Source organism: Anolis carolinensis, chromosome 2 (assembly GCF_035594765.1).
Source record: "Anolis carolinensis isolate JA03-04 chromosome 2, rAnoCar3.1.pri, whole genome shotgun sequence".
NCBI lineage: Eukaryota > Metazoa > Chordata > Lepidosauria > Squamata > Dactyloidae > Anolis > Anolis carolinensis.
Genome location: NC_085842.1, coordinates 71083389 through 71103574, shown reverse-complemented (window position 1 = coordinate 71103574; position 20186 = coordinate 71083389). Strand labels below are relative to the sequence as shown.

Sequence of the window (20186 nt, the reverse complement as noted above, 5' to 3'; positions counted from 1 at the left end):
CAATAGATGGACAGAAACTCAGCCCTAAGACTGATTCTGATAATGTTCCAGCAGCAGTAGGCAAATTGTAAAGGATAATGTGGCTCCCAATATCATTTCTGCAGTCTACAAGCTCCTTTCAACCATCCCATTGAAATCTGGCCACAATATACACTGACAAATTTCTGGCTGAAAAGATATGAACACTTACTTTGAGGAAGTCCCCCCCCCCTTTGCTCCCCAAATTAAGCAGCAGGGTAGGAAAGCAAGGTTTTCTTATTTCCTTCAAAGTGGTTTTTTTTTTTTTGCTGGTTTGCTGCTGAAAGTTGATATGGCAATTTGTCAACAAATTAGAGGGTACACGCTGGTTCTGAGGATGGGAAACTATATAGGTGTATATCTCAAACTCTCTGTACCTATTTAAAATCTGACATTTGAATAGTGTAATACTAATCCTCCTAACATGCTACTATGTTCACAAATTACATTGAATCCAAGATTTTTTAAATCTCACACAAATTTGATTATTTCTGGGAATAGTAATTGCCTTCCCGCTCCAAAGATCTGGATTTTCAGCTCAGGATTTACACCTGGGTTCAAGTAGACAACCTACAAATCAGAGTTCAATTGAGATATATTCCAAAACATGAAATCAGTATCCAAACCCAGTCTTGTGACTGGTGTAAATTCCTGTTTCTTCTTTTCCTTTATCAATTTTTAAAAAGTGTAAGACATGTTCATTCATAACAATATATTATTCCTGTATGTGAAACAATTCAACTGCAAGCATGACAAAAGTTCTCTTAACGACATATCTATTCAACCATAGTGGTGCCAAACCTTACATAGTAATGTTCTTAATTTCCACCATTTTAACCAATAATGAATTTAGATATATTTTATATTTCTGCAGGAAATGACACAAATAGTGCAGAATTTATTCCAGCAGCTTAAACACAAATATACAGACACAATTACTGCTGTGAAAATTCTGAAGACAAACATCTAGATGTTTTAACTTAATATCCAATTTACACTTTTTATGGATAACTGCTTTCCAGTTTTTATTAAACTGAATTTTAAAGTATATATAAACCAAATACAGGGACATCAACTGTCTTCTGTTTTCCAACCACAATATCATTTATAGTTTTTAACAAATATTCTGTGCTGAAATTTTTTAATGAAATTTACTTTACCAGATTAGCTCCTGGTGTCCTTTGAGATTTTAAGTACTACTTATATACTTTTTTTTTTGTCAGGAGAAGTTTATTTTACCATTTCTTGTGCAACATCATCAGGAGTTTCCTTCTCCAGATCAAAAGTAAACTCAATGGCTCCATTATCTTTGGGTTTTCCTTTCAGTTTCTTAGGATCTTCTACCCAGAGTCTTAAGGCAATAGAGGATTTCCTACCATCATCTTCTTCTGCAAGTTCCACTCTTACCCCAGTATCTTCAGCAAAAAAGGCATGGCTTAGCAAATCTTTAATTTCGTACCTGAAGAAAAAACAAATTACAAAACCAGAGTAAAGACACAAATAATTTCAAGACCGTTTTTATTACAAAATTTTAGAATTATAGAAGCTGAGTTTGAAGGGGCCACAAAGGCCATTCAGCCCAACCTCCTGCCATACACAATCAAAGCACTCTTGGCAAATGGACACCCAGCCTTCGTTTATGTATGTTTGATTAGGAGTATGGGTCTTAGAGGATATGCATGTCTTATTATTACTATTTAGCAAAAGAAAAAAAATGAAAGAAGGACACAAAGGATGCATTAACTCTAAAGAATTCTGAAGGAGATGCAACCACATTCAAAATGGAAAATAATCAATCCCCTTGGTTGACATTCTGACCAGATTCACCTCTGTATTTTTGGACTCAGTTTGAATTTGTTGTTCTACATCCAATCTTCCACTCAGGTGCCTCTGGACTTTCCAGATCTCTATGACATTTACTCTCTCTAGCTGTTTTCTGTAGTTTGCACTATTCCCTTCACAGGCATCTCATTGCAAAATGGCAGTGATGTTGCATTGCCCCAGCAGCATGGTGGTGGCATCAAATTAACATGTTATTCCTGGGGAGTTTGGGGAGCAACAGTGTGTCTCCCCATTCCTAATTACCTGCTAGAGAAGTTATATGTTCCTGCTGTACGGGATGTGACAGAAAAGATATACAGAACTTAATATGATCATATTTATCACTATTGACAAATATCAACCCTTAACACCCCTCTCCCCGGTTTTACACAGATGGTAAATTAAATCTGCATTAAGATAAAATTTTGGAAGACACCACAAGGTAATAACTGTGAACTTCAGAAATCTTCGAGTTTCATCTTCTGGAATCTATTCCTAGAGAGTAATGAAACCCCAAATTTCCCCAAATTTCCTTTCAAAAATCACTGAAAGATCTACTACACACTTGACCTGTAAATTATCCAACAGAGTGGCAAAATTAATTTCTAACCGTCGAATGTTGAGAAACAATATTGAAAAGGATCAATGCACTTAGCTTAAACCAGGAAAACATATGAAAAAATCCTAAGAACCTCATCAACTTAACATTTATTCCCCTCCCCAGCTTTTATCAGTTTGTTCCAATCAAGCAATTCATATAAACCAATTTAATTGATTGTTTTAAATGTAGCAGAAATTAATTATATTAAACCAACCTTTCTTCTTTATTTTTGCAAATGCACTCTCCAATTATCTCCTTAATTTCAGGGTCAGTAACTTTATCAAAACTTGCTGGTTTGACACCCTGTAAGAAGGAAAAACCATCATCAGCTCTGTCATCCTCACCATACCCACAACTGAGTTGAGTTCACTCAAATCTGGTAGACTTCCATATTCATGGATTCACCATTCATGGCTTTCAACCCCCCTCCCCCCCAAAAAAAGTTCCATAAGCAATTTTATTTTATTACACCACTAGCTGTATCCCACTATGTGTTGCTGTGGCCCAGTCTGGTGAAATTGAAAAGAAAGAGAAGAAAAAAAGCAGGTTTCTATTATATTTGATTTCACAATGCTTGTGGGCGTTCATTTTTTTGTTTCATTTATATTGATATTAGTGGGGCCGGGCTGTGGCGCAGCTGGCTAGCAACCAGCTGCTATAAATCACTACTGACCGAGAGGTCATGAGTTCGAAGCCCGGGTCGGGTTAAGCCTCCGACCATAAAAAATAATAATAATAGCCCCGGCTTGCTGTTGACCTAGCAGCCCCGAAAGACAGTTGCATCTGTCAAGTAGGGAAAATTTAGGGACGCTTTATACGTGAGGCTAATTTAACTAATCTACAACACCATAAAACTGCTCATGAGGAAAAGAAGAGGAAGAACAGCGACCAATGGAGAGTGAAGCAACAGCCCTCCCTGTGGCCGGAATCGTGAAGCTGGAAAGATGTTTTTTAAAAAAATGCCTCTGTGTCTGTCTAAAACTGAATGTTGTTTGTCTGTTGGCATTGAATGTTTGCCATATATGTGTTCATTGTAATCCGCCCTGAGTCCCCTTCGGGGTGAGAAGGGCGGAATATAAATACTGTAAATAAATAAATAAATAAATAGTCTATGTCTTAATAATAATCCTGGTCTAAATAATAATAATAACAACAACAACAACAACAGTAGTAAGAGTAATAATGTTGATAATAATAATAATGGCCTATATAATATAATAATATAACATAATATAATATAAATACTCTGTGTGTGTGTGTATATATATATATCTCTGGTGTATATAATACTGACAGTAATAACAGTGTTACTGGTCTATATAATAATGATCAGTGTGTTTTGAGAAAACCCTTTCCTTTCCTTCCCTCCTATCTATCTCTCCCTTCCTACAATTCAATCCTTCCTTCCATCTGAGCCTCCAATCTTCCTAGAGGAGCAAGCATGAGGCAGTGCCAAGCATAGCCGGGCAAAACATGAGGCTATGGGAGCCTGGGGCTTGGGCTGGGCCTATCTCCCTGCCTGCCTCCTTCCCCTGGGCCCGTGCTCCACCCCTCCCCACCCCCTGGTTTTCCCTACCTGCCCCTCCACCCTTTTCCTGCTCTTCTTCTCCCAGTTCTGCTCCAGAGGGAGGAAGGGAGGCAGGCTCGGTGGGGGATGACCAGGCTGTGGAACGGTAATGGTGGCTCTGGCCCTAGCAAGATGGAGGTGGCACTGGAGGGCCTCTTCTCTTGGAAGAAGGGAGGCCAGCAAGACAAGTATCTTGGTCCCAGAAGAGCCAGGGGAGAGGGTATTGGGGATGGAGGCCATGAGGAGAGCCAAGCGCAGACCACGGCTGGCTTTAAGGAGAGCCAAGTCCCGAGCATGGGAGATTTAAGTTTTAGAACAGTCATATTTAGTATAGCATGTGTTGCTTGGACATCCAGCAGATGGTGTTGTTTTTGAAGCAAAGCATGTTTTACCTGTCTCAGGTGTGACATTTGTATAATAGTGGGTATGTGAATACATAAAAACACTCGCCAGTTCGAATGCTGTGTTGTGTCCAAATTTTGTAGCAATCGGTGAAGTAGTTTGGGAGATATGATGTTATGAACAAACAGACATTTACATTTTTATTTATATAGATTATAGTATAGTGGAACTTGTTCATCCATAGATTTTAGTATTCATGGGTGATCTTGGAACCAAACCCCAGCAGATACCAAGGACCCACCAAAGGCTTCCTTAATAATGACTTAAAGAGAATATAATGAAAGAGTTTAAGTTTTTTTTAAGGTGAACAATCTAATTTATATATATTTGTCAGTATGGAAATCAAATTTCATTGCCATTTTGAATTCATTGAATAAATCTTCTCAGACATGTTAAATGTTTGAGATGATTACAATTCTGATACATTTTGAATATCTTAATTGTTTACATTCCAAGGGTTTAAGAACTGCTTAGAAAACAGTGGTATCTTATGAAAATGCATCATGATTAATAAGAAGAGCATTAACACTTGTTTCAAAAACACATAAAAGTGCTCTAAACTAAGGCTAAAGCAGCCTTCTCCATCCTCCTGCCCTTCAGATGTATTACACTATAACAGGGGTCCTCAAACTTTTTAAGTGGAGGGCCAATTCATGGTCCCTCAGATTGTTGAGGGGCAGAATTATCATTTGAAAAAAAAAAGAACAAATTCCTATGCTCACTGCACATGTCTTATTTGTAGTGCAAAAAAAACCCCCAGCAACAATTACTTATTTATTTACTACATTTATACCCCACCCTCTCTCACCCCGAAGGGGACTCAGAGCGGCTTACAAGTTGTATGTACATACATTATATTATTAGCATAGCATAATATAAGCATTATATATTACTATATTGTACTATACCATTATACTGTAATATTATTATATTATTACCATATCATTCATTTACAATATTTCATTTACAATATTGGTAAATGAAAGAACAATACAATATTTAAAAATAAAAATATTTTTAACCAACATACTTTAAACTTATCAGGATTTCAGTGGGAAGTGTGGGCCTGCTTCTGGTCAATGAGATAATCAAGTAGGATTGTTGTTGTTGTGCCTTCAAGTCATTTCAGACTTTGGGCGAGCCTAAGTCTAAAACTGAGAGCGGGGGCCAAGTAAATGGCCTTGGAGGGCCACATCCGGCCCCCGGGCCTTAGTTTGGGGACCCCTGCACTATAACATTCCTCAGCCAGAACAGAGTTAATGAGAGCTGTATTCCAACACATCCACAGAGTGTCAAGCCGGAGAAATTTGCCTACAGTGATAGATGCAACCTTTTTTTACTAGGCAGATCGACTTTATGTCTACATTTATTCATAAACAAAATATTCAATTCTACATTCAAATGTTTGCAGGATTCTATTGTCCACCACGAACAGACTTAGAACATTCATATGAAGCTGTGAAAGCATACTTTGTTTCATGCAGATATAACCACTTTAATGAAAGAGATCCATTCTAGGCTATTTACAAAGGATATTAACAAGGCTCTGGCATGGCTGCAACTAAAAATGATGAAAAAATGTACCCAAGAAAGCAAGGATTTTGTCATACAAAAGAAAAGTACGATTGTAAAAATTATAAAAATACTGTTTTCCTAAGACTTAAGGACAACATCCAAAAGTTGAGCAAGCGACACCTGCTTTGACAACAGGACTCCCTCGTTCTCTTCTTTTCCCTGTACTACCTGTTCACCATGAACTCACAAAATTTGCTCTAGATAGGCTCCAGCCTTTGAGAACAGAACAGAGAGCTGTTAATAGCGCTGGGGATCTGTTTCACATTTCAATCCATAACAACAACATCAACAACAATTTCAATCAAACACATAAAAGTACTATTCAAGCTGTTGAACCTATTTGTAAAGTAGATCTTAGCATCTGCAATAGCTTTTTTTAATAGTTTGGACTAGAACCCAAAATTAACCATACCATTGTCAATGGAGCCATCAGCTCTTACTGCAAAACACAAATATCCAATAAAGTAACTTTGTATCACACAGCATACAATGACACACCCAGAAACCTCAGTTTGTCATTTGTCTTTCAAGTTGATCTTGCCAGTCCATGCAATCTTCTCAAGATAATCCCATAGACATTCCTGCTGTGTCCTAATAAGCTTGAGGGAATCAGGCAAAGTATTCTGGAGGAATTCTCTGGTTTTATTAAAATCTATGGGAGGGACCTAGAAATCACTCTAAAGAAAATTCTTATAAGTGTACTCAGTTTGTGCTAAGGCACAAACTGAGGGTTGCAATGGTGCAGTCTCAAATATTTGTGGAGCAGCTAGCTACCAATAATGGAGAGACAGGTAAATTGACTCACTTCAGTAGGAAAAAGGAGCCCCCGATGGCGTAGTAGGTTAAAGCCTTGTGATTTGAAGGTTGGGTTGCTGACCTGAAGGCTGCCAGGTTCGAAACCAACCCGGGGAGAGCGCTCATCTCTTTCAACTCCAGCTTCATGCGGGGACATGAAAGAAGCCTCCCACAAGGAAAACATCAAAACATCCGGGCGTCCCCTGGGCAACGTCCTTGCAGACGGCCAAGTCTCTCACACCAGAAGGGACTTGCAGTTTCTCAAGTCACTCCTGACATAAAAAAAAAATGTAGGAAGAAGATCAGCAATTCAAGTGCAATTACTTGTGTGGGTTCGAGCATGGAAGAAAGGAGGGAGTACCACTGGGGATTTCATTATTCTCCACACATAATAGGAAAACACAAATTGACATTGATAGCTTCAGAAGGAAGTGGTATTAGAATGTACTAGCTTTCTTAATAATATCTTAATATGCATATGCTGAAAGTTAACAATAAAAATCATAGTCTGAAAAAGAAAATGACCATATATATGAAAAACATCCCTACTTACACAGGTTACTTTCCTGTAAATTTGAGCAGCATTCTGGCATTCTGAATAAGGATATTCTGAGGTAGCCATTTCCAACATACACATTCCAAAAGCATATACATCCACTGATTCATCATAGTGTTCTTCATACATTTCGGGCGCCATAAATTCTGGAGTACCTGAACACAAATACACAGTTGATTTGTATACACTCATCAGCACATATAGGATCAAGCCTTCCATTCTCATATTACAAATATCAAAAAGATGCTAAAATGTATCAATCTGAGAACACCTTGTGCAAGAATTTTAAGAATGAAGTACTGTAATTGTAAATACTGGGTTGGTTCAAAGGTGCCATTTTCAATGCTAAGGAGATTTTTCCATTGAGAGAAAAGCCGCCTTACTTGGATGTTATACATTTACAAGGAAAAATAAATAAATCCAAAGTCAGGTGCTCTTCCACTTTCCACTACTACAGGCATAGAAGCTGCTTCAGAAGCACCTAAATATTATAGTGTTGTGTGAACACTTGAGGTAATTATTGTGCAAGGATTAGAAGAACAGGGCTACTGGCTGTTTCCTTTGAACTCAATCCATATATTTTACTTGTGGTCAATTCACATTTATTTCATTTTTTTTGAATTTGTGCCTCATCCCTACTCCATTTCTACCTTTATTAAGTTATAATTAAGGTAAACTAAAATGAAAGTTAGTGGCCAAGGTAAATACAGGAAGGTTTTATCGTCTCACAATCTACCATGAATAAATTTATTTGTGCCTCTCTGCTTTGGGCTTTCAATTATAGCACCATTGGGGAAAAAAGCTAAATCTAGTCCTGATCTTACCTTCTCAAGATACAATCAAATTATGGTGCATGACAAGGATTTGAAGAGTAACAACACATTGTTGCAGAATCATATTTCATTAAACAACACTTTAATCTCAATAATCAAAGAAGTGTTAATTAACAAAAATATTGTAAAGCTAATAAGAAACATACTAAAGCTTAGCACTTCCACACCCAAAGCTAGTATTTTAGCTGATGTACAACATTCACCTTCATTATAATTATCACATTTTGACACTGTGAAGAAACATCAATCACCACCCTGTGCCTTTCTGACAAATGAACCCAATGGCAACTACATAAACTATATCTATTGACTGACACAAATCTAAGCACTGAAGAGATATTTTAATTATTGTTTCAAAACTGGAAGTCATTTACAACCCTACAAAGGTTCCCTTTATGTACAAAGATAGGAGGAAAAACAAAAGGAACAGAAATCAAAGCAGTACAGAATAAAACCCATTGAGATAGTGAGCAGCAGCTTGGTAATTGAGACACTACAGTCTTGTTGAACAAGCAATTAACAAAGCAACATTCTTCTCCTTGAAGACATGTACCATATATAGTCGAATATAAGCTGACCCGAATATAAGCCAAGGCACCTAATTTTACCACAAAAAACTGGGATAATTTATTGACTCGAGTGTAAGCCGAGGGTGGGAAATGCAGCAGCTATGGGTAAATTTCAAAATAAAAATAGATACCAATAACATTTCATTAATTGAGGCATCAGTAGGTTAAATGTTTTTGAATATTTACCGTATTTCAAAGAAAACAATAAACTAGCTCTATAAGTGGAAAAGTAGGGGCAACAAAACAATATGGTATCAACAATAACCTAATACTACTACTACTACTACTACTACTAATAATAATAATAATAATAAACCTTCATTTGGATCCCACCCCATCTCCCCATGGGGACTCAGGCCGGCTTCCAACATAGTAACAGGCAAACATTCAATACTTATATAAACAATGCAGAGCTAGATATAGATCTATAATTATTGTTGTATCCCAGCCACAGGCTGGCCAGATTCAGGATGAAGATGAAGGGGATTCTGGGTTTGGGATTCAAGAGCAGCAGTCTGAGGCTAAAGCCAGCTCAGAGATGCAGTTTCAGTTTGAGCAGGATGAACTGCTGACCCCAGGAGAAATAGATAACGGTCAGACAGACATTCTTCCCTTGAGAAATGATGAGGGAGAAACTTCAGCTTTGGAAAATAATGAGGGAGACGGTTTAGCTCCAGGCCAGGTGCAAGATAATGGTAGCACAAGCAATGAGTTATCCAGAGAGGACCGTTTGTCTTGTATGGGTTCCCAGTTTCGTAGAAGTGAGCGTTTAGCGCGCAAACGGGAGTCTAACTGTGGGAAAAGGAACGCCTTCCTGAATTGTTATTAAAGTGTGCTTTTGCAGATCACTCTTTGTCAGAGCAATTCATCGCTTCATCTATGTGGATGTTTTCCTTGCCAGTGTTCTTGGATTCTTGGGCCTCGTTCTTTGGACTCTATGGACTAATACCTTGCCTTGTGGATTATTGATCTTTGGACTCTATGGACTAATACCTTGCCTTGTGGATTATTGCTCTTGCCATGCTCTTTGAACTTATGGACCTTACATTTTGGATTATTGGACACTTCTTTACCTGGTGATCTTATTGGACTTATTGACTCTTTCACTACAACTTTGAACTACCTTTTGATTGCTTGCTTGATTTATATTCTGCTTTGCTTAATAAAAACCTCAAAACCTTACCATTATTACACTGCACTTTATTGTCTATTTTAACTGTGAAATTACCTGTCTCCATTTTGGTATTTTCTGCACTTTGTCCAGGATCTATGAATTTAGTCCCCTGATTTTAATATTGCATGATTCATGTTCATTTTAATGATTGTTTTTATTGATGTTGATGTTTTTATTGGGTTAATTGTGTTATGGCTTTGTGATTGATTTTTGATTGTTGTATTGGGCATGGCCCCATGTGAGCCGCCCAGAGTCCCTTCAGGGAGATGGGGCGGGGTATAAAAATAAAGTTATTATTATTATTATTAAAAGACTATCTGTGTGCCTGACTGGGTATCTATAGCAAGGTGAACTTAGCCTGAGGTGCGATAATTATAGACACTAATTTCACATATGCATTTCCCCTTGAAACGTTTGCAAATCCCCTCTGTGTGTATGTGCATTTCCCCTACAATATTTGCAAGCCATACACACACACACACACATCTATCTAGACATGTCTATATATATTTGTGTATTCATTTCCCCCCTGCAATATTTTCAAGCCCTATATATAGTTAGGTACGAATATATTATATCTATCCAGACAACTCTCTTTATAAAGATATTTACAGAGACTTACAAACATATGAGGGGAAAATCATATATAAAAATAATGTATATGTATGGCTACAGATACACAGGTACATGGATCTATATGTATAAAGAATTTGCAAAGACCTGCAAACATATGAGGGGAAATTCATATATAAAATTAATGTACATAGATAGATACACATATAAAGGTATATAGAGATGGCAAAAGCTTGCAAGGGGTTAATGCCTGTATTTCTGTAGGAGAGTTTAACAAATATTTCTGGGGAAAATGCTTTCATAAGATTAATGAATATATATTTTTCTTCTTCCTGACTTGCAAGGGTGTCTTTCTCTTATCAAAACATTCCCTTGATTAAGAGGGGGGGGGAGGCTTTGCAAAAGAAAATACACTGATAAGGGAGAAGAGGGAACTAGATCACATGTTGCAAGCAATAGCCTGCAGGCTCTGTTGCTGGCCTCGACCCGATTATAAGCCGGGGGAGGCTTTTTCAGCTCATAAATAAGAGCTGAAAAATTCGGCTTATCTTCGAGTATATACAGTAATTCATTGACAATAGCAAAATGTCAATAAAAATGTTCAAGACATTGCCACACAAAGCACATTTAGCAAATAAAAAACATGATCTAAAATGTGTCATGTGTAAGGATTTGGATAAGTGATAATCCATAGTGCTTTGGTCATGGTATAACAGTGATGTACATGTGGTTTTCTTTAAAACACAGATTAGGAAGTGCTTCTGCATTGGCAGACAACTCTATGATGGAGATAACAAAAGTTAAAGCTCAGTTCTGGAAACATTTCCTCACAGAAAGAAGATCTCTCAGAACATTGCTTTATTTATCATTTCAGAAGCAAATTGAGGGTACAGTTATAATGTATTTTAAAAAACACAAAGTTAAAACTTGACATTATACTAGATTTCCTTTGACCAGAAGTTGGCAACTTGGAGTGCCTCTGGTGTCACTGTGAGAAGGTCCTCCATTGCACATGTGGTAGGGCTCAGGCTGCATTGCAATAAGTGGTCTGTGTTTCGCTCTTCTCTACACTCAGAACATTGCTGAGAAGGAGAGACCACAGGAAACTGGGCCTTTTTGCTAAAAGCAACAGTAGGTGCTCAATCCAAAATTGAGCCTTTATGTATAACCCAAAATTATGAACTAATAAAAAGTATTTATTTACCCAATTATTAAAATTTAAAATGTATCTAATTTAATTAATGACCTTTATATATCCTTCAAAAAGACAAATTGCCACTGAAATCCAGTAGCAATATAATAGTCCTCTATCAGACAGAAAGGTACCAGAGCACCCTATCGAACCCTGCTGGACTACAGGATGAAGCATCTTTTCTTCCTCCATTTCTAAGCAAACAAAGAAGAGGGGAGAGGAAAGTGATTGGGATTTGAGTGGTACAGATGGTGACGGATGATTCTACACTGTGTTGAGCTGTCCATAAAAAAGGAATGAAGAAACCATGTGTAGTTTCCAGGCTCCATTTTTTCATCTCTACTGGGCAGAATTGCAGCCTCAGATTTTTTTCCCTTCAATACTGAAGATGAATTAAAGTCCTTCCATATAATATGATCCCTGTTTTTGCAGACAATATGTTTGCAGACTTTGCATGGATTCACAGAACCTTGAGAATTATGACCGGGATCCAACCAAAATTAGATTTAAATCCTACTTATTTTCTTATTTCTCTATAAAAGTTTCTAAGCAAAACTGCACACTATGGAATTTATTATTTAGTAAGCATTACAGTAAAATGGTCATGGACAGTAGACAAAGGATTGTGCAATGAATACATTTAATGGAGAAATTATAGAAAGATTAATAAAATAGAGAATTATGGTTAAAAAACCCAGCAGCTGAAATTCTGCATCAAGGAAAGGTAATATACATTTATGCACATGGAGTTATGCAGTGCCACCTTACTAGTGAATGGCAATGCCAAGTGCACATGCATATCTCGTATATTATATATATATATATATATATATGTGTGTGTGTGTGTGTGTGTGTGTGTGTGTGTGTTTTTAAGGTTTTTATAATGTGTTTTAACAATGTTATTAATGGCTTTGTATGTATTGTTCTGTTTTTATGATTGCATTTTTGGGCATTAAATTTTGCCAATTTTTGTAAGCCACCCTGAGTCCTCTCGGGTGAGAAGGGCGGAGTATAAATGTTGTAAATAAATAAATAAATCTCTGTGCAGTGAAATATGTGCAGATCCATGAACAATGCTACTGCTCTGGTTCCACAACCTTAAACTGACCACATCTCTCTCCCACTGAACAAAAATGTTCAGTGGTTTCCCATAGGAGAACTTGTTCACAGGTAGGACAGCAGCACGATGCCACCTACTATTAATAGCAAGTTTTCATTCACACATATTACAGAACAAGATTATATATTCAAGATTTGCTGGTGACAGGTCATAGAATGTGTGTGGAGGGGGGGAACTTTGCAAATAGATCATAAGACACTTCACCATGACAGACAAATTGCAGAGTACTTCACATATAGCATCAACACAGGTAGCTAAACTATTCCACAAGAAAAAAAATATGCCAGCAGAATAACTAAAATGGGATACAATTATGAAAAAGATGATACCAGCACAGGAGATGTGGGAATATGAAATTTCAACATGACTGACTTCAAATTGTGGTTGAGGGGAGGGGTTAAAATAGCTTGTTTCCCTGCATCCAGCACTGTTCTTTACAAATTACTATAAGAGTATAAGATGTGCTGTAACTCAGCAACAGCACACCATCTCTGGGAAACAAATAGGGATAGACCATATTAGAAATGGACAGATTCAATCAAAGAGTCATGGTCCTTAACCTGCAAGACCTGAGCAGGGCTGTTGATGACAAGATACCTTGAAGATCTCTCATTATAGGGTCACCATAAGTTGAAGTTGACTTGACAGCAGTAAACAGCAACTAAGGGAGCATGCAACTAGGATGACAGGATGCCCAACATACAAGCATGCCTCCTGATCTCATGTCTTAACAACTCTTAACAGCAAACCTTAGTGTCAGAAGAGAGAAAGGTCACTTTGCTCACACACACAAAAATAGCCAACCCTCATAAGAACGTGATCACAAATTGGGATCCAGACAATAAATACAATGTTCCATAGTAACAAAACAAAAAAAACTGAAAGGAGACAATATTCCATAAAGGCAAATCACATAAGCGGGAGGGGGGGGGCATGTTGGTGAAGATACTTCCACGTCTCCTCTTTGCTGTGTATCTTCTGATGTATCTTCTGAACTTTAATCCCTACCTCAACCAACAGTTGCATAAAGAGCCTTGAGCACTGGAGAAGTACTCCTCTCAACATGAATATAAGTTCTCTAATACCTCCTGAGGACGTGGATACTGTGTGAATATTCACAGAGCAGCCCCATCTTCAGGTGGGCACAGTGGTGGAAGTAGTCACTTGCCCCACTGCTCATCTTCCAAGGTTGGGGTTACAGTCTAAAAGTGCTCACAGTCAGTTTCAGACTTTGAGAGCCAGTCATGGGCTGTAGGGTACACTAGCTAACCATGTGAACTGGGGGGGGGGGGGGGGTCCATTGTACAGTAATTTTGGTTTTTCTTAAAAACCTATTATCTTCCAAACTTGAAGGTCCACTGTATACTATTATTTCATGAAACTATTTTATATAATTATAGTATTATTTTATAAAACAATTGATAACAGGATTGATGTAAATCCACAGTAAAACATAATTTGTTCCAAAATAAAGACAACTCTTAATTCTGCTGTTGTAAGGAATTATATTAAAGCTTCAGGAACAGGGGGTGGGGGAATTCCAATTTCAGACATTGTCACAAGATAGTTTTATTAAGTTGTAAATCATTCATATATACATATACATATATAGATATAGATATAGATATAGGTTGCTTACCTATCACACTTTTGGCAAATGAAGCTCTCTTGAGAGTTGCCAAACCTAAATCTCCTATCTTCACAGATCCAGTTGGTCCAGTTATAAAAATATTGTCACATTTTAAATCTCTGTGAATGATTGGTGGAGTTCTGGTGTGCAGAAACAGGAGACCTTTCAAAATTTGCCGGCACCAGCTACGAAGGACTTTTGGTTTCATCACTTTAAATCTTTTCAAATATCTGAAACAGAAACAAATTCGACAGAATAAAAAATAATCCTATATGTACAACATAAGACAACAAAACAACAATAAAAATCACGTTGGTGTAGAATTTTATTTAATGAAAATTCGTATCCTTTTTCAAACAAATTTTGAGGTAGGATGTTAGTCCTACTAAGAATGTACATTTATTAATTCAGGTTCTAAAACACTAACAGCTATTAATTCTCATTCTGGAGGTTTGTTCTTCATTGAGACTTTATGTATAGAGTACCTGTGGTTAAACGGGAAATTATTTGGCAGAATTATTAACTGATATTTGTGGCATAATTTCAGTATATAGTTTAATTGGCATAGAACTGATATACCCTCTGCATTAAATACTTTAAAAATTGTCTTGCTTTTAAAATAAGCACTGAAATATCTCAGTGGGGCAAACAATCTATTCTCTTAAGCAGTGAAAAGTTGTTTCCGTTGATGCCATCATCAAATTGAACAGACTTAGCAGCATCATAAAACATTAATTAGTATGATTCAGATTAATAAAACATGTCAGTTTGTTTTCAATGAGCCAAATGCTTCTTTCCCTCCTCTCTCATCAGTGATGAATTATTTTATTGTGGCTTGATAATAGATGGTATGAATGAAGAACCAATAGAATCATTGCAAAATACAAGGGGAAGAGGAAATAAGGACAGAATTGCTGATGGTTACATAATAAAGCAACAGACTAGGACACAGTAGGAGTGAAATTTAATCTTCCATTATTTCAAAGGCAGACAGACAAGCTGCCCTAAAGTAGGACTTCATTTCTTAACAACTGAGACAGCTGAGATGAAGCAAGTGAGCAATTTTTCCTAACAAGCATGTGGCTAATACTTTTTCATAGTGAGCATGATATGGCTAATACTTACGTTTTCAGGGTTCCCGAGGTCATTAGTTCTGTAACTAGCACAATACATTTCTTGCCTTTCAAACATGATTCCCAAAAGTCATAAAATCTAACAATGTTTGGGTGCTGAAGGCCTTTTAACATCTCTGCTTCCTCTTTAAACCTTTGCCTTTCCACTTTCGTCAGCTTTCTATCCTGCATTAAAAAAAAAAAAATATGTGTTAACAGTCAGCATAACAAAACTTGGGTCCAAAGATTCTGGTGCACAAGCAAAAGTCATTTCTGCTGACACAGCAGTGGAGATTCGCCCACATTCCCCTCCCAAAATGCTGCTGAGGGATTTGTTAACCCTCTGGATGTTGTTTTGAAAACTGCAGAAAGATGCAGATAGGAGGAATGTTTAGCAACATCCTCTATACCAATAATGGTGAACTTTTTGGAGACGGAGTGCCCAAACCAGGGGTGGGTGGAGGATGTTATGTGCGAGCACAGGGTGAGCAGGGGGAACGAGTGAGTGGGCGGGCAAGCAGGGGGTAAGGTGAAGGCACGTGTCAGGAGAGAGGGTGCTGTGTGCCCCTTCTGGCACGCATGCTATGGGTTCATCACCGGACCTTTCACCCACCCAGAAGAATATTTCGATCTAAACTATTTGTTTTACCATCTGTAAAGCAACCAGACAAAACTTAAAGCAAATGTTCCTACAAGGGCCAAATATGTTACAACCTTCTTGTTTTATATTGATAAAAGCAGTGAACATCATAAATCAAAGGATACATTCCTAATCTTGTAATAATGTGCACAATGGCATCTAGATTAGATTCATAGGGCACTGCCATTCTGGACTATTTTTTTCTAGGTTTCCTCTTAACTGGTTTCATTGCTTCAGGCAAATTTCTGAATTGGAAATACAGCAGAGTCTCACTTCTCCAACGTAAACGGGCCGGCAGTACGTTGGATAAGTGAATATGTTGGATAATAAGGAGAGATTAAGGAAAAGCCTATTAAACATCAAATTAGGTTATGATTTTACAAATTAAACACCAAAACATTATGTTAGACAACAAATTTGACAGAAAAAGTAGTTCAATACACAGTAATGCTATGTAGTAATTACTGTATTTACGAATTTAGCACCAAAATATCATGATGTATTGAAAACACTGACTACAAAAAAGCGTTGGATAATCCAGAACGTTGGATAAGCGAGTGTTGGGTAAGTGAGACTCTGCTGTATGTGCAACTGGCATTTGTAGCTTGTTCTGCCCCAACCCAAGTTTCGTTTATTTTTCATATGTCTTATACCATGCTTCTATACAACTTATCTAAATTGTATACTTGCATGTGCACATGTCTCTACCCTCTGGATACCAAACTATAAATTTTTGCATATCATCATCAGTAAATGCATCAATCAAAATTAAGACCACAACTTCTGTCTTTGCTCTGATTTATTCAACAGGCTTGTTTCAGGAAGGAACAGGTCATAATTAGTATTGATTTAACCTACTCCCTGAACGTCATGGATATTTAATCTATACTATAATAAAATTGTGACAGAAACCAGCTAAATTGGTACAATGGTACAGAATTCTCACTACCTTGAAATCAAACAGTCAGAATGCTTACAGTAATGTTTGTGAAGAAAAGGATAGTTGCCCATCTGGCTAAGAGTGCATTTATACTACAGAATGAATGTAATTTGACTTCACTTTAACTGCCATGGCTCAATGCTATAGAATCATGGGAATTCTATTTTTACAAGGTTTTTTATCCTTCTCTGCCAAAAAATGCTGGTGCCTCACCAAGTGACAACTCCCATGATCCCAGAGCATTGAGTCATGATAGTTATAGTGGTGTAGACAGTGTAGACACGCTCTAAAAACAGTTTACTTGAGGGAGAGTACTTTTCTGAGGAGACTAGAATATGGTCTGAAGACTAAGGAGTTATGAAGCAAAGCATAAATGAGCTGAAAAACAGAAAACAGAAAATTAAAGGAAGAAGAATTCAATAGAAGGTAAGGAAATGAAAACGAAATATGAGGAAAGACAGAAGATATAGAGCACAGGTCACAATGGAAAGGAGCAGTTTTGATGTAATCTGTCAATATATACAATTGGAACAGATGTTTTCCTAGTTTTCCTATTTCATTGTACTATATATTTCCATTGACTGAACCAGCAAAACCACTTCTGAAGATTTCATGCCCAAGAAAAACCTTTGAAAATTCAAGGGATCGCCATAAGTCTACAGGTAACTTCAAGATGCATGCACATATACACACACTCTATTCAACTTTGCTATCTAACAGCAGCCAAGAAGTGAGATAACCACGTCCACTTTCTATTACCTATTTAAGTCTCCAGCTACAGGTTTGTACTCCGTAGCAGTTTCTCTAACCACAACATATTAAATACATTTTAGTCAAGTCCAAATCAAGTTTGAAGGTTGTTAGACCAAGCAACACAATGTTTACTGCACAGATTCCTATGCCAAAATCTTAGTGTATAACAGAAGAGGGAGACTAGGGGGCTTCATTGCCCCCCAGGATACTTTGGGATGAACACCCTTCCCACCACCAAGTCTTACCACACAAGAAAAAAAAACCCACAAGTTCTATTGCCCCAAAACTCTCTTTAGAAGATAAGTCTAATGACCTTCAAAATTGATCTGGACCTGACTAAAACATATTTAATATGTTGTGAAAAACCCAGAATGTGTTTGATCTCCTACCTCTGGGTCATTTTAGGCTGAGTAAAGCATTCAAATATTGTTTCCTGATAGCATGGAGGATGGGGGGGGGGGGGGTGTGTCCAAATATTTTGTCAGAATAAGTTGGATATAGCACCCAGAAGACATCAGATGTTAGAAGCTAAATAAAGCCAGACTTGGATGTGGGTTAAATTTAAGAATGGAACAGGAAATCACATATGAACACTCCCTGCTTTTTTTTTTTTTTTTAAAACTATGAACTTCAGAGGTTACCATAAAATAACTGCTGATAAATGCATTTACACTGAATACTGTTGTTGTTGTGTGCTTTCAAGACATTTTTGATTTATGGCAACACAAAGGAGAAATTACCACAAGGTTGTATTGGCAAGATTTCTTCAGAGGCGCTTTGCCTTTCCCTGGAGGCTGAGAGTGTGCAACTTGTCTAATGTCTGTGTTGGGATGGAAACGCTGATCTCCAGAGTTATACTCTAACGCCATGCTGATTCTGATACTGAACATACCCTCATACCTCAAAGAACAAGGTACTGATGTTTTTCTATGTGGGAAATAGTTGTATATTCTAAAAGATTATTTGCATCCTTAAAAAGTACTAGTATGAATGATCTTTGGAGTCTGAAAGCCTAAGTTGAAAGCTGACAACCATTTTAATTGGGAAGAGGTTTTCACATTTCAAAGCACAATGAAAACCAGTATTTCAGTTACCTAGCACAATAATCCAAAATATGATATTGCCATTACTATACATTGTTTAGTTTTCTCTAGGTTCATCAAGCAGGCTTGAAGGACCAATTCAAGTCAGGGATGCTTAGAGCAATACTTGTAATCATATTGATCAGGGAGGCTGTTTGAATGGGGGGGGGGAGTACATCTTTTTGCCTTGAGTCAGGGGCCAATTGCTCCAGTTTCCAGCTCACAATATCGTTACTCTGTTTGGTGATTGCAGTCATTAACAAGGCACTCTCTCTGCCCCTTTTCTGCACAGCATAAAAAATTCTGAAAATGCAACAAAAGGTTTTTCCAGAGATACTGGCAAAAAAGCCTCCCAACCCCTTCTCCTCACCCATTACTTATTGGTACTTTCTTTTTAATTTAAACCATGCTGATTAAATCAAAAAGAAGCTGAGGTTAATTTGTGTATAAGTATGAATTTGACCGAGTGGGAATATGAGTCACAGTGCAATGTTCAAATCACTATACCATATTGGCTCTGCAGCTATATAATGGAAATGTATACTCATACTATTTTTGACTGTAATGCCTTTGCTAAGGCTCATGTTCAAACTCCATGAACCATCCAAGGGCAAACATGTCACTGAAGCCTAGCCAAAGTGCAAGGTCTTTCAAAGAGGCTTAAGAGCTCATCTCCTCTCTGACACAAAATGGTTCCACCTAGTTGTGGTTTGTGGCTCAGAGACTACTTATGAAAAAGAGCAAGTCAAACAACCACAAATAATGAGCCAACATGACCACAAACTACAACCTTTCTGTTTTCTGTGTGTATTTACAAACCTTATAGATTGCATCAAACAAACACTGCCTGCAGACACTGAACTCACAAGGGACAAATATCAGAAGACTTTGGGCCCAACCAGACAGGCCTTAAAACTGAAAAACAATGCCCCTGATAAAAACAAATTAATCTGGAATAACCTCAGTCATTCCGAATTAATTAAAGACCCCACTAGATCCAGGCCTTTTTGAAATGCCTGGGTCTAATGGAGGTATTGGGCCTGTGGGGAATCACCCCCGGGTTGTTCCAAGGCTACCCGGAACTACCCAAGGGTGAGTCCCCATTTGCCATCCCGAACCTTTGGTCTCCTGGAGCCCAAAGATCTGGGACGGCACCCAACCCTTTCCCCCCAGCCCACAAAACAACACTTTAAACTTAAAACTTTAAAAAAAACTTACTCAGTCATCATTAAG

At 37.6% G+C, this 20186-nt stretch overlaps 1 protein-coding gene across 11 annotated transcripts in view; it reads right to left on the bottom strand.

Moving 5' to 3' along the window:
• Positions 1-20186, bottom strand: part of wnk2 (WNK lysine deficient protein kinase 2) — a 170840-nt gene that overhangs the window by 99222 nt on the left and 51432 nt on the right. For all 11 annotated transcript variants that reach the window (XR_010002629.1, XM_062969952.1, XM_062969947.1 and 8 more), the window contains exons 3-7: positions 15552-15724; positions 14436-14656; positions 7333-7490; positions 2655-2743; positions 1258-1477 (exon numbers count right to left, since the gene is read on the bottom strand). Coding sequence is in view for 10 of the 11 variants with exons in the window: in XM_062969952.1 (XP_062826022.1) it covers positions 1258-1477; positions 2655-2743; positions 7333-7490; positions 14436-14656; positions 15552-15724 (861 nt within the window). In the remaining variant the exon portion in view is untranslated. The remainder of the gene's footprint in view (positions 1-1257; positions 1478-2654; positions 2744-7332; positions 7491-14435; positions 14657-15551; positions 15725-20186) is intronic.